Source organism: Cyprinus carpio, chromosome A17 (assembly GCF_018340385.1).
Source record: "Cyprinus carpio isolate SPL01 chromosome A17, ASM1834038v1, whole genome shotgun sequence".
Lineage (NCBI taxonomy): Eukaryota > Metazoa > Chordata > Actinopteri > Cypriniformes > Cyprinidae > Cyprinus > Cyprinus carpio.
The window spans coordinates 13,753,101-13,765,767 of NC_056588.1; the positions used below are offsets into that span (position 1 = coordinate 13,753,101).

At 38.4% G+C, this 12,667-nt stretch overlaps 1 protein-coding gene across 1 annotated transcript; it reads right to left on the reverse strand.

Moving 5' to 3' along the window:
* Window positions 1-1,250: 1,250 nt before the first annotated feature.
* LOC109112383 (tectonin beta-propeller repeat-containing protein 2-like) lies at window positions 1,251-12,667 on the reverse strand. The gene is made up of 16 exons (XM_042774169.1): window positions 12,533-12,667; window positions 11,753-12,007; window positions 11,519-11,647; window positions 11,043-11,174; window positions 9,532-9,689; window positions 9,121-9,427; window positions 8,895-9,027; window positions 6,752-7,216; window positions 5,929-6,662; window positions 5,052-5,235; window positions 4,765-4,938; window positions 3,778-3,958; window positions 2,391-2,532; window positions 1,937-2,177; window positions 1,715-1,804; window positions 1,251-1,576 (listed from the first exon to the last, which is right to left on the reverse strand). The coding sequence occupies exons 2-16, from the start codon at window positions 11,969-11,971 to the stop codon at window positions 1,266-1,268; spliced, it is 3,600 nt and encodes a 1,199-aa protein (XP_042630103.1). The 5' UTR covers window positions 11,972-12,007; window positions 12,533-12,667; the 3' UTR covers window positions 1,251-1,265.

Sequence of the window (12,667 nt, forward strand, 5' to 3'; positions counted from 1 at the left end):
TAACACAGACCAAGTTTTGTGAGAGACTAGACTCTAACGAACCAGTATTTCAAAATGCTTTATAAGACTAGAAGAACTCCAATAACTTGGTCTATAGGCCTGAGTCCAAAAACACAGAAAACATCATGTTCCTAGTCTGTATCTGATCAAAAAATACTCCTAGATCCAGGACTAGCCCCAGACTCATCCTTCACATTGCTGCCCACAAAAAAACAACCCGAGACAGGCAGGGCTACAGCTGTTCCATCACATGGCTCTGCCTATTTGTGTCTCCATCCATGTCACATCACAAACACACCCACACACAGACACAAAACACACTTGTGCTCAATAAACAAACACCTTCCATTGACTTCATTGAAGTGCAAGCCATGTAATTAAAATATGTCTGATGTAATCAGATTAGATCAGCCTGCATTGTCATTTCAATGGAAAGCTGCATTGATTGCATTTTGGGATTGTGAACTTGTGTCTTGTTACCAAATTCACTGATTAAATGTGTGTTTAATGCATTCCTAAAGCCTAATCACTGCAATATTCAATACTAAAGGACCTGATCTCTTCCTCTCATGACCTTTGACAGTTAGCTTACAGGTTTCATTACAAAACATGTGTTATGCAAGAACCACCTGCTTGAAATAAAAATATAAACAGCACCCCTAGCAACAGGCAGTTATGAATGATACACAAAACCATGGTTTGCTATTTTAAGCTGCCGGAAGCTCAACATTCCAAGAAATGGAATTGAAGACATTAAAGTGAAAGCTACAGGGGTTTAATAGGAGTATAGCTTCAGTGGAAGTGGGAGTGGGCAGGTTATTTGTGAATATGACATAAGTAGGTCAGAGACCGATCATGTGGACAGCCAGGAGACATGGTAATCTGAACTAGGGACAGAAACAGGAGAGGGTCCGCAGCAAGGTATGCCCAACATGCGTCATTCTGTCACACATGACCTATGTATATGGCACTTGAGACCTTGCGGAGCAGCGACACTTGAGCAAATTATTTAAATCATGTGTCAAGACACATCATCATAAAGACGACTATTAAGTGCCATCTAATGCATATGTGAGTGAATGCAAAAATAAAAATAAAAATTACTTCCAGTAGACAGTTCTCCTAATGTCCAAAGACATTTTTGTGAGGATCATTTTTAGTTATTTGTAAAATTAGTTTTCTTTTTTTTTAAAGTGACAGTAAAATCTTTATATTACATTTCTTACTAAAAAAAAAAATCTAATTTTTTTTTTGGTGTTCTCACATTACAAGAGTTTAAATTTAGCCAGCATGTGATCCACTGATAAAGCTATTGTCAATGGAAAGAAAATTCTCTCACCAAGCTGGCTAAGGTCCAGTAATGTCCAGTGCATTCCTGTGGAACAACTGGCTGATAAAGTGCGGATGTGGACCCGGCGGCCGTAGTGATCTAAACCCCACAGAGCATCACGACAGGCAGAGAGCTGCACCATCTCTACGTCTGGGGGAAACTGTATGGTGAAGGGCCGCATCTGGAGGTCTTGGTCCCAGATACAGAACAGTTCTTTCCTGCTCTGGCCTAACCATAGGAAACTCCCTGTTGAGATAACCGTGAGATAAACAAACATGCTTGAATATACAGTTTTTAATTCTGTGCAATATTTAATTGCTTTCTGCATGCCAACAGATACTGCACGGGTGTGAATGTGAAGAGGAAGACAGGATTTCTACATACCCTCTTTAGCTGGAACAGCAGAGGAGAACACAAAGACCCATTTTGTGGCAGATGCTGTTCCTCTGGGTACAATACTCTTCCAAAATGTCCCTGCAGAAAGATGTACATCACTATAAAAAATAATGACATTTTCAAACAAGAACCAATCAAAAGGTCCTCAGTCAATAGAAAAGCATATTTTGGTTCTAAGCCACCATGTTTCCCATGCTCAGTTTGTCGTACCGATGAGGCTGCCTTTGGCAACGTGAAACTCGTTGCGTCCAGAAGCAATCCACACGCCACTGGTGCTGACACTGATGAGGCTAGGCTGGCCCTGGGAGTGCTGGGAAAGGAAGGCCACGCGCAGACGTTCAGCAACCCGCTCAACCGGAGCTCTGGTGGCTGTGGCGACAGTCTGTGTGGCCTGGATCAGAGTCTGGAAAAGACTGCCTTGATCAAACACCACATAGTCTGTGATGCTAACCTAAATGACAAAGTAATGCAGACAAAAAGATGTTAATTGTTTTGATAAATCTGAAACATATTCCAAGCAATGAGCTTTTGGAATAATTAGCATTTTTGTACAAAATGTGTGATTCATCTATGGAAAGGGTTTTAAACACACAGCATACAGGCAGAAAATCTGACCAGCTCTAGAAGAGGATATATTGTGCATGCATATATTACATATATGTACCTGCCACCAGTGGTCATCTTCACCCTGGGGATTTTTAGCCGTGACCCCTGTTCTGAACCATAAGTTGCCACTAGTATCCAGTGCCCAGACTGTGTTATTCTCACCCAGAGCAATACAGATGGGTTCAAGACCTTGGCTCTCACTATGGACACACAAACATATATCTCAACATTTAAATTTATTTCTACAGCAAAAACTAGCATTAAAAAATTCTAATTTATCCACTATTTTACATCAACAACATGCCGTTGAAAAACATTAATTAGCATTAGCATAACTTGCAAAGTGTTAAGGTTGGCAGGCCATAAATCAAATATTCATAAATCAAAATGTTGTTCCCCACAGGACTATGTTGCGACATACAGTTGTGGTCAGTTTTACATACACTTTGCAGTATATGCAAAATGTAAATTATTTTACCAAAATAAGAGGGATCATACAAAAACGCATGTTCTTTTTTATGTAGTACTGACCTGAATAAGATATTTTACACAAAAGACGTTAACATTTAGTCCACAAGAGAAAATAGTTGAATTTATAAAAATGACCTAGCTCAAAAGTGTACATACGCTTGACTCTTTCTGTGCTGTTACCTGGATGATCCACAGCTTTTTTTTGTTTTTATTGTTGTTGTTTTTTTGATAGTTCTTTATGAGTCCCTTGTTTGTCCTGAACAGTTAAACTGTCCGCTGTTCTTCAGAAAAATCCTTCAGTTCCCATAAATTCTTTGGTTTTCCAGCATCTTTTGCGTATTTGAACGTATTCGAACTTTTCCAACAATGACTGTATGATTTTGAGATCCATCTTTTCAAACTGAGGACAATTGAGGGACATACATGCAACTAGTTCAAACGCTCACTGATGCTCCAGAAGGATTCACAAACTTTCAAGGATTTCAAGGACCCGTGGGAACCCTGTTATCAATTCAACTATTATTTTCTCTTGTGGACTACGTCTTTCTATGTGTAAACATCTTATTCAGGTCAGTACGAAATAAAAAAATAACATGTATTTTGTACGATCCCTCTTATTTTGGTAAAATAATTAACATTTTGCAAATACTTGTTGTAAATGCCGTTTATATAAATGTATTTAAACATGGCTAACATATTGAAAATATATGTACACTTTACATAAGTACTATCCATGTACTTTAAACCAATACATTTGTTTTGTTATAAACATTGTTTGTACCACAACATAGCACACATATTTACAAAAAAATAGTGTACTTCCGCTTTTGCAAAATATGGTGGACACAACATTGACACTACATTAGGTGGCAACCTGATGTCCTGAAGTAAAACCAGTCCAGAAATCATTGTTTTATTTATTCACTATAGTGAATTTGCTATCAGCTAAGAGAAAACCACGATGACAAACATACCTGACGGTGTCATACTTCCAGTGCTCTCCCTCTGCACAGTAGCTGCTGAGACCCTCTCTGTAAAACACACCCCTCTGCTCACTCAGTGCCCACACCACAATGCCACGTGCTGCTATCTGTGCCATGGGGCATGGACAGTCCACCTTCACTGACCGCGCACATGGCCTGTCCACACACAGCCCTGAAGACACACATAGAGCAACAGTATTCATCAGCTGATTACACTACAACAGTACACCTTCAGTTGGTTTATGCATATTTTCAGGTTACTATTCCCAATGAAACCAGAAACTGCTACTATAGTGAACATTTTTAATAATATGTTCACAGTACTGTAGCTAATGACCTGGACTGGTAGGGGGTCATAAAGGGATGATAAGGCTTTAATAGAGTTTTAAGGTAACGGGCACAGCCAGCAAGAGTTGATTATACTCTTCATCATTACATACCAAAGCAGAGCCCAGCCCAAAGTTAAACTGGTTGCTCTTTTCCATTCAATTACACTGTAGTATAAATATGATTTGTCAGTTAATACAATTTTTTTCAAGTCATATGGACCACTTTAATGATGGTTTTATGGTTCTATTGCATCCTTTTGATCTTTTAAAGTTATCAGCCCACACGGGAACTAAATGCATAGAAAAAAGCAACTAGTGCATTTCTCCATTTGTGTTACATTGGAGATTTACCGTCACATGGGTTTGGAACAACAAGGTGAGTAAATAATAACTTTCATTCATTTTTAATTAATGAATAATTTTCATTTTTAGGTGAACTATCCTGTTAACTTAAATACAATTACTTATTTTCAAGTACATGCAGCACTCTCTAGTGGTCCAATCGCGAAATAACATCTCTCTCTGTGGTCTGCGGTGATATTGTAGTAGCTTTTAAGTAAAATACTTTCTTCTATCTCAGCTAAATAAACAATGAGTAGAATATGTCATTGTAATGTGAGAGCACTATGGTGTGTTTATTCTCCCACACCTGTCTGTAGGTACAGTTCTCCATTAGTGCAAATCATCCAGGCTGTGTCATCACCAAGTGCCACAAACGCTGTGTCGTCCAGGGCTTTGTACCAGTGTCTCTTCCCCTTGATGGTGACTTTCCCGCAGGCGTAAGCAGTCATGGTCTTCTGTTCCACCTTCCACAGCAATGAGCCTAGGAAAACACATCAGCAAACAGGACAACGTTTAGTCTAGAATACCAATAACTAATATTTGTTTAAGCAGTTGTTTGCTTATTTATTAACAAAACAAATCTATGTCCCTTACCTGATGGGGACAGCGCCACCTGATGGACATTTTCCTCAAACTTCTGCCAGCTCAAGCTACCATTAGGAAGACCACTACAGAAAAGGCCTCCTTTAAAGTCAAGACACCAGATATGTCTGTCCGTTACTACTAGACTGAGGATGCCACAGCCAGGCCCAGTGTAGCCCATCCAACTTTCAGCCAACTTCAAACAAAGAGAAAACCATACAGAAAGACATTAAAACATAGAACACATGACATCAATAAAATTTAATACGGTGATTCTCACAAAGACTTTTAAAAACATTATACTGCTGATCATTCAGCAAGGATGCGCTACATTGATCAAAAGCGACAGTAAAGACATTTATAATGTTACAAAAATTTCAATTTTAAATAAATGCTATTCTTCTAAACTTCAATTCATCAAAATTCACAGTTTCCACAAAAATATTAGCTCAACTGTTTTCAACATTAATAATAAAAATAAATGTTTATTGAGCACCAAATCTGCATATTAGGATGATTTCTGAAGGATCATGTGAGACTGAAGATTGGGGTAATGGTGCTGGAAAAACAGCTTTACCATCACACACACACACACACACATATATATAACTATAACTATAACTATATATATATATATATATATATATATATATATATATAGTTAAAATGCAAGAATATTTCACAATATTACTGTTTTTACAGTATCAATAATCAAATAAATGCAACCTTAGTGAACATAAGTGATTTCTTTCAAATAAAAAAAAAATAAATCTTACTGACCCCCAAATTCTGAAAGTTAGTGTATATTACACACTTCTATAAATTATACACTTAACTTTCTCCTGTTCTGATACAGATCTCTGATCTGTTAGTTGTTTAGCTCTCTAACCTGGTCAGCTTTGAGGTGCTGCGTCTCTTCGTCCTCCTTCTGCTTATCAGATAAGCTCTGCAAGCTCAGGGCGTTCAGTCCGTCCCCCAGACTAGCACTTGATGGCACTCCATGTGCATAGATGTCCTCCTCGTCACTAGATGGTGTTGGCTCAGGTTCCGGGGAGTAACCCAGCGGCCTAATGGGATCATAAGATAAATCCAAATTAAAGTCTCCATGTAAACTATGTTTAAAATCTTCTTCTGAATCCTTCAGGGTGTCTTTGTTCTCCTTCACATATTCCTTCATGATGTCCTGCTCATCAGCTGCCTGCATGTATGAGAAGGTACATTCCAGCAGCATGTCCACATCAGGCGTAGCTGCAATTTGCTTGTTTTCTGCAAACACGTTTTCACTGTACACTTGACACTCCATGTCTTGTAGTGACAGTGATGTAGGGCAAGCCGGTAAGGCCTCTGCTGTTTGGTTAACTGGATCCTGAAGAGGCTCTTCACTCTGTAAGGGCTCTGATGGGCTCTGAATGGTAAAGGCATTTGAATTGTGGGATTCTCCACAGACGGAACCATCCTGGTCAGGTGATCCGGCACTGTGCAGGTCGAGGCTGCTGCACAGGAGGCTGGTGTGGTCAGAAGGAGGCTCACTCATGGGCGTGTTTAGAACGTCACTGCCTGCACTGTCCTGGCTGAAAATGCTCTCTGACCAGCTGCTGCGCTCGTTGACACAGGTCCCACTCTCTACAGTTATACAAGAATGTATGGAGAACATCAGTGAATGGAATATAATCAAATTTACACACCACATCATGTGATACTGATCCTCTTACCCTGCCGTCTTCTCTTGCCTTTCTTCTTCAACTTGATGGCCTTGACCACCAGCTCCTGTTGGAAATCTTCTTGGGTGATGGGGCTGTATCGGCTAGAGGAGAGCTCTGAGGTGGAGGCCTCTGTGTTGGTAAACATGCCCTGCGCACTCTCCCATGAGGTGACTGAGCTGCTGCGGCTGTGGGACTCCATTGTACCCAAACTGGCCCGCTGCTGCTCCAAGTCCTCTGCCACCTCCAGAGCCTCTACCACATGACTGAATTCCTGAGGATGCTGCTCCTCCTGCACCTCCTCTGACTCCTCAACCCCATCGTGCACCTCCTCTGAGTTAGGACTGGCTTGAGTCTCCTGCTCTGTAATAATGGGCATGGTCCTGATTGGCTGAGCCATTTCCACGGCACCATTAGGAGGCAGTAATATAGTGGGTGTGGAAAGAGGAGATGTAAAATGGTAGGAGTGGTCTAATACTGAGGAAGAAAGCATAAGAAAGATATGTATCTAAGATACAGTGGCCCCAAAAGGAGTGTGCACATTCGGGTGATACTTAAAAATGCTTTTCAAGCAAAATATATAAAATAAGAAGTTTGCTGACACTTGTCAAATTCATTGGAACATTTTCAACTCAATAATTTTTAGTGTGACATTTTTTGGGGCCACTGGTTGCAGTTACCTTAAGTTTGGGGTCAATACGTTATTTTTGTTTTTTAAGGAATTTATTAATTTTTGAAAAGAATGTAATACTTTTATTCTGAACTTTTTTTCCGGGGCTTGGGGGTTGTGGCGGCGGACACATACACAGGGTTATTTGGCAAACAAAAAAGAAAATTTCTTGAATTTTTCTTGAAACTAATTAGTAATGTATCTGCCATTGCCATTAGCCCTTGACATGCTCAGACTACAGATTATGGTGGGATATTTGAAACCGCAATACCAAGAAAGGTTACTCACTACAATATGGTGCAAACAAATGTAATATTTAGGATGATGTTGATATCAAGTTTTGCTGGTTAGCTTTGTCCTTGACAGGGTACAAGATGACCTACAATCTAAAACATGAAATTTCTGAAATTGTTTTGTGCAAAAAATACTAGGAAATGAATATAAAATTATACAAAGACAGTTTAGTTCAAATAACAAAAAAAAAAAAAAAAAAAAAAAAATAAGATTGTTAAGGTTGTCCAGTAACTTGTAAATGGTTTTTACGGATACTGCAAAATAAAATTCCAGGACTTGCACTACTTTTTTGGTTTTCAAGCACTAAAATCAGATCTCACTTATTAATCAATATTGTTATAATCTTTCAAATTCTAATAAATAAACTAATAAAACAAAATGGTACAAATAAAGTGCAGAACATGCAAAGAATCCAATGACTGTGGCAACTTTTACATTTGAAAGGATACTATGGCAAAGTTATCGCTTTCCTTATTCAAACTGATTTTTTCTTCATACAGGTTTGGAACAACTTGAGAGTGAGTAAATTATAAAAAAAAAAAATATTTCTGGGTGAACTAGCCTATTAAATTTATCAAAAGTGACAGTAAAGACATTTATATTATTCTAGAAAATTTCTTTTTCAAATGAATGCTGTTCTTTTGAATGTTCTTCTCAAAGATCCTGAAATTTTTTTTTTGTCAGTTTTCACAAAAATATCAGGCACTGATAATTAGTTTCTTATGCACCAGCATATTAGAATAATTTCTAAATTACATTTTAAAATATACGTGTAGTAAATAAAATAAAAAAATTAATGACATTTTCAAATATTAGTTTTTTTCTGTATTTTTGATTAAATAAACACATATAAGAGTATAAGATGCTTCAAAACATTAAAAAAAAAAACTTGTTAAATAAATTGTTTGCTAAGATTTTTGATTTAACATTTTTGTTGTTGATGGGGGGGAGAGAGAGAGAGAGAGAGAGAGAGAGAGAGAGAGAGAGGGGCACACATCAACATCAAATGTAACTCATGAAGCTACGATTCATAGAAATTGCCCCTATAAAGGATGAATAAGTAAAAACACTGCATTTTGTCAACTGCCAAGGGCACAATAGGCTTTTTCCTACCCCTTAATATCGGAGTACTGCTGATGGAGCAAAGTGCATGACTAAAACTGCCATTACGGCATCAGTACTGCAACTCACAGTTGGAAACCAATCCCTCAGGGCAATCTGAGATCCGCAAAATGTCCCGATCTCCTTTCAGAATGAAGATTTCATTCTCAGTGCATGACACAGACACTATATCTCCACTGCTTTCCAATCCTCCAATGATGACCAAAGAGCAAATGAAATAAGTAAGAAAAACAGCACAAATTAAGTTTGCATTGGCAACATTTCAATTATGAATATAATTTAGATTCATTCATACTTGATTGGTACAGTCCACAACATAAACACTATATTCGTTCCAGCTGAGGACCCAGCCCTCCTTCAGGAAGCAGCTGACTATTCCCAACTGTCTTTCTGAAGGTCTGCAGCCACCGTTGGAGCCTGAACGTGGGAACAGCTCAAACTTAGGTATATCCTGATTAAAAAGTGGCTTTAGGACGTGGGTCTCTCCAACACGTCCCCGCACATCCGTCCTCCACAGACGCAACCCGGGCCTGGCTGCGTAAACAACCAGATCGCTCTGCTTGCACAGAGCTGGTTGGAAGCAGGCACCAAACTTGCCATTACTGTAAAAAGAAAGCCAGATATCAAGAATTCAGCATGAACGCAGTGCTGCAACCCTGACAATGATAGATTACTTTTAGATGAAGATGGATTGAGGGTTTTGTACCTTTTACGTGGTTTAGTGCCCAGCTGATGATGCGACTGCTCTTGCGTGTAGAAGAGCACTGAGCGCTGATGGGACGAAACCAAAAGTACCTTCTGACTATATTCCAACTGAACTATTGCTGAAGGCTCCTCAAAGAGGACCACTGGATTACACACTCCCTAAAAGACCAATGCACACACGCACACACACACACACACACATATTCAGCCACTAGAGAGTAAAACAAAATCAGATTTTAGAAAGACAGTAAGTCAGATTTCTTAAACCATATTGTCCATCTAACAGCGAATATCTGAAATAGTAGGGCTGCACGATTAATCGTATTTTAATCTCGATAACGATATCCACCTTTCTCCATTAATTAAAAATAATCGTCACTATATTGGCCGGCTTGTATTTATCCTGAAAAAGTGTTTTTAATTTGGCATTTGCATTATCTTGGATTGCTAACAAGTCTTCGCTAGCGTTCATGCTTGTGGTTGCCAGATGTGAAGAGCTTTAAAACCCCAAAACAGAGATTTTCTTCTTTAAGGATACACTTTCTGCCCGGTGTTTTATTTAATTTGTGAAATCTGGCAATCCTGTGCATGCTCACTAATGGTGGAACAAGCACTGATGATATGAAAACTGTGCTGGATTTTAGCTATCTCTCCACAGTGATATTCTGCTTACATGAAAGTGTGATACAGCCAATGTGTGTTTTTTCACAAGCCATTTGTACTGCTTGTGTTACCAAATGAGAGAGTTTCAATAATGGATCTATTGTGTTAATAATAAATGCAATTTTCCTACCTGTGGCAATACAATGGGGAAAATGTACATAAATTGGAATTGTTGGATTTTTTGTTATTGTTTTATTTTGTTTTTACCAGTTTTCGCGTTGAAAATGGCATGGCAATGTTAGTTTTAAGTGTGTATTAACGATCTTTTAGCAAATTTATTGTGAGATCTGCGTTGCTTTTTCTCATTTGCGAACAAATCTAATGTGAATACAAATTACAAAACACTAACCAAAACCATGAGTTTTGTATTATCATAGTTGGTTAAATGAAGTCAGTGTATAGTCAGTGGAGGTTGGTTAAAGGACACATGAAATGTTATTGCATTTCCCTGCTCAAAAAAAAATAAAAAAAATAGCTAAAACCAGCCTAAGCTGGTTGACCTGTTTTAGCTGGTCATCCAGCCTGGTCTTTGCTGTTCAAAGCTGGTCAACAGGCTGGTTTAAGAGGGGTTTTGACCACTTCCTTAGCTGGTCAGGCTGGGAGAGCAGCTGGAACAACCAGCTAAAACCAGCTTGACCAAGCTAGGAGACCAGCTAAAACCAGCTACTTCCATCTTAAACCAGCTTAAACAGGCTGGTTTTGGCAGGTTTTCTTTCTTTAGCAGGATAGAATAAACGTTATTAATAATCGTGATTATAATTTTAATAAAAAATAATCATGATTATCAGTTTAACCATTATCGTGCAGCCCTATGAAAAAGATTCAATCGACTGCTTATAAAACGCTTACTTGATCCAAGTCCACAGAAGAATAAACCACCCTCCCTTTATCATCACCAGAGAAGAGCTTCATGCCATTAGCACTCCATGCTAATGCAGTAACTGTGCTTTTGTGCAAGCCCACAACATCAAATCTTCTCAGCTGTAATAAGACAACAGAAATTGACACTATGGTCTTTTACTAATAAGATGTATTCATCAATAATCAGATTATCAATCATATAAGTGTTTCTTTATGTTTTTTTTTTTTTTTTGTTTTTTTCAGGAAGGGACAAAAAGTAGCTACTTTGGACATATACACACCTTAATAATGTTAAAAGCTAAATATAATACATGCTTAATTTGTATCTTCTGTGTTAAATAGTCAGTCATTGACATTGTTATCCCAATATAATGTGAATTATCGTGGAGAAAAAAATGAAACCTACTCACTTATTTAATGAAACCCTTGCTACTTGAAAACTGTAATCAGAGATGAAATCATACCTGTTTATTTCTACCAGGCAATGGTGACACAAGCTGATAGAAAGCGACCCGGCCTGATGCTGTCCCAACAGCCACAAGATCATCGAAACAATTCAGCAATTTCACTGCAGTAATGGCCTCACATTTTCCCTATTAAAACAAATCACAAAAGATATATTGCAGAAAACATTTCCTAACCAGATGAGATCAACAGTGAGTGATGCAGAAGAGCCAGGAAGCACTAAGCAGACTTACCTCTATATTGTATTTGTTCATCTGGTTTACTCTCCTGCAGTAAAGGTACAGCATGCCAATGCTGCTGCCAATGGCTATATAATCACTGTTGCTGTCCAATGCGGTCAAGTAGACCGGGACCGAACGGAAACCTTTCTGGACTTTAGCAGGGATGGCATTGAGAAGGTAGTAGAGGGGGCAGAACTCCCTCAAGGGCAGCGGTGCTGGATGGGTGGCCATGGTCAGCCTTTGGATCTGTGCTTCCACTGATGAAACCTAAAAAAAAGTCCATTTCCAAGTACAATATTTTTAAAAAGTTTATGTCTCTGATCACAATATATAAGTTATAATGGAGCTTTTTTTTCTTTTATTGCTTAATTTAATCACGTGGACAGTTTGTCATCGTTCTTTCTAACACAACACGTCCACTCCGCATTGACACTTAAATTATCAATCGCATCTAAACATCTGTGTAGTGAACTAAATAGCCAATATTACCCACAAGCCAATATTAACAAAATTAACCACGCCTTAAATACACAAAACAATGCTATTTTCCAACATTAAAAAAAATGGCTTTATAGTGTTAAATACGATAATGCAGGACAGTACGCGTCCAACTGTTTTATTTGTGACCTGTGCACTAGTTTGAATAAATAACAAAGACTAAGAAGAAGAAGAACAACAACAACAACAAAAAAAAACAGTCGTTTGCAATTTGCTATTAAAGATGTGTATGCTTTCTAGCTAGCGTACTCCAAGCAGTAAACTACCTGAGCTTTTCGGTTTCACAAAACTTACCACCGGGAAAGGTTCACATTGATTCTGAACCGTAAACGTTTTTATATTTTAGAAGAAGGCGATCTGTTGACATTTCTGCTGCTTTGACAGATAGCTCTTGTTTTTCTTCGTTGCTGTTTTGGGTTGAAACAAAAA

Bases quoted from the DNA above. Each gene is read 5' to 3' on its own strand.
- LOC109112383 (XM_042774169.1), bottom strand. From the start codon at position 11,971: ATGGCCACCCATCCAGCACCGCTGCCCTTGAGGGAGTTCTGCCCCCTC. The intron at 11,648-11,752 runs GTAAGTCTGCTT...TTGTTTTAATAG, and splicing joins TGAACAAATACAATATAGAG to GGAAAATGTGAGGCCATTAC. The intron at 11,175-11,518 runs GTATGATTTCAT...GTCTTATTACAG, and splicing joins TGCCTGGTAGAAATAAACAG to CTGAGAAGATTTGATGTTGT.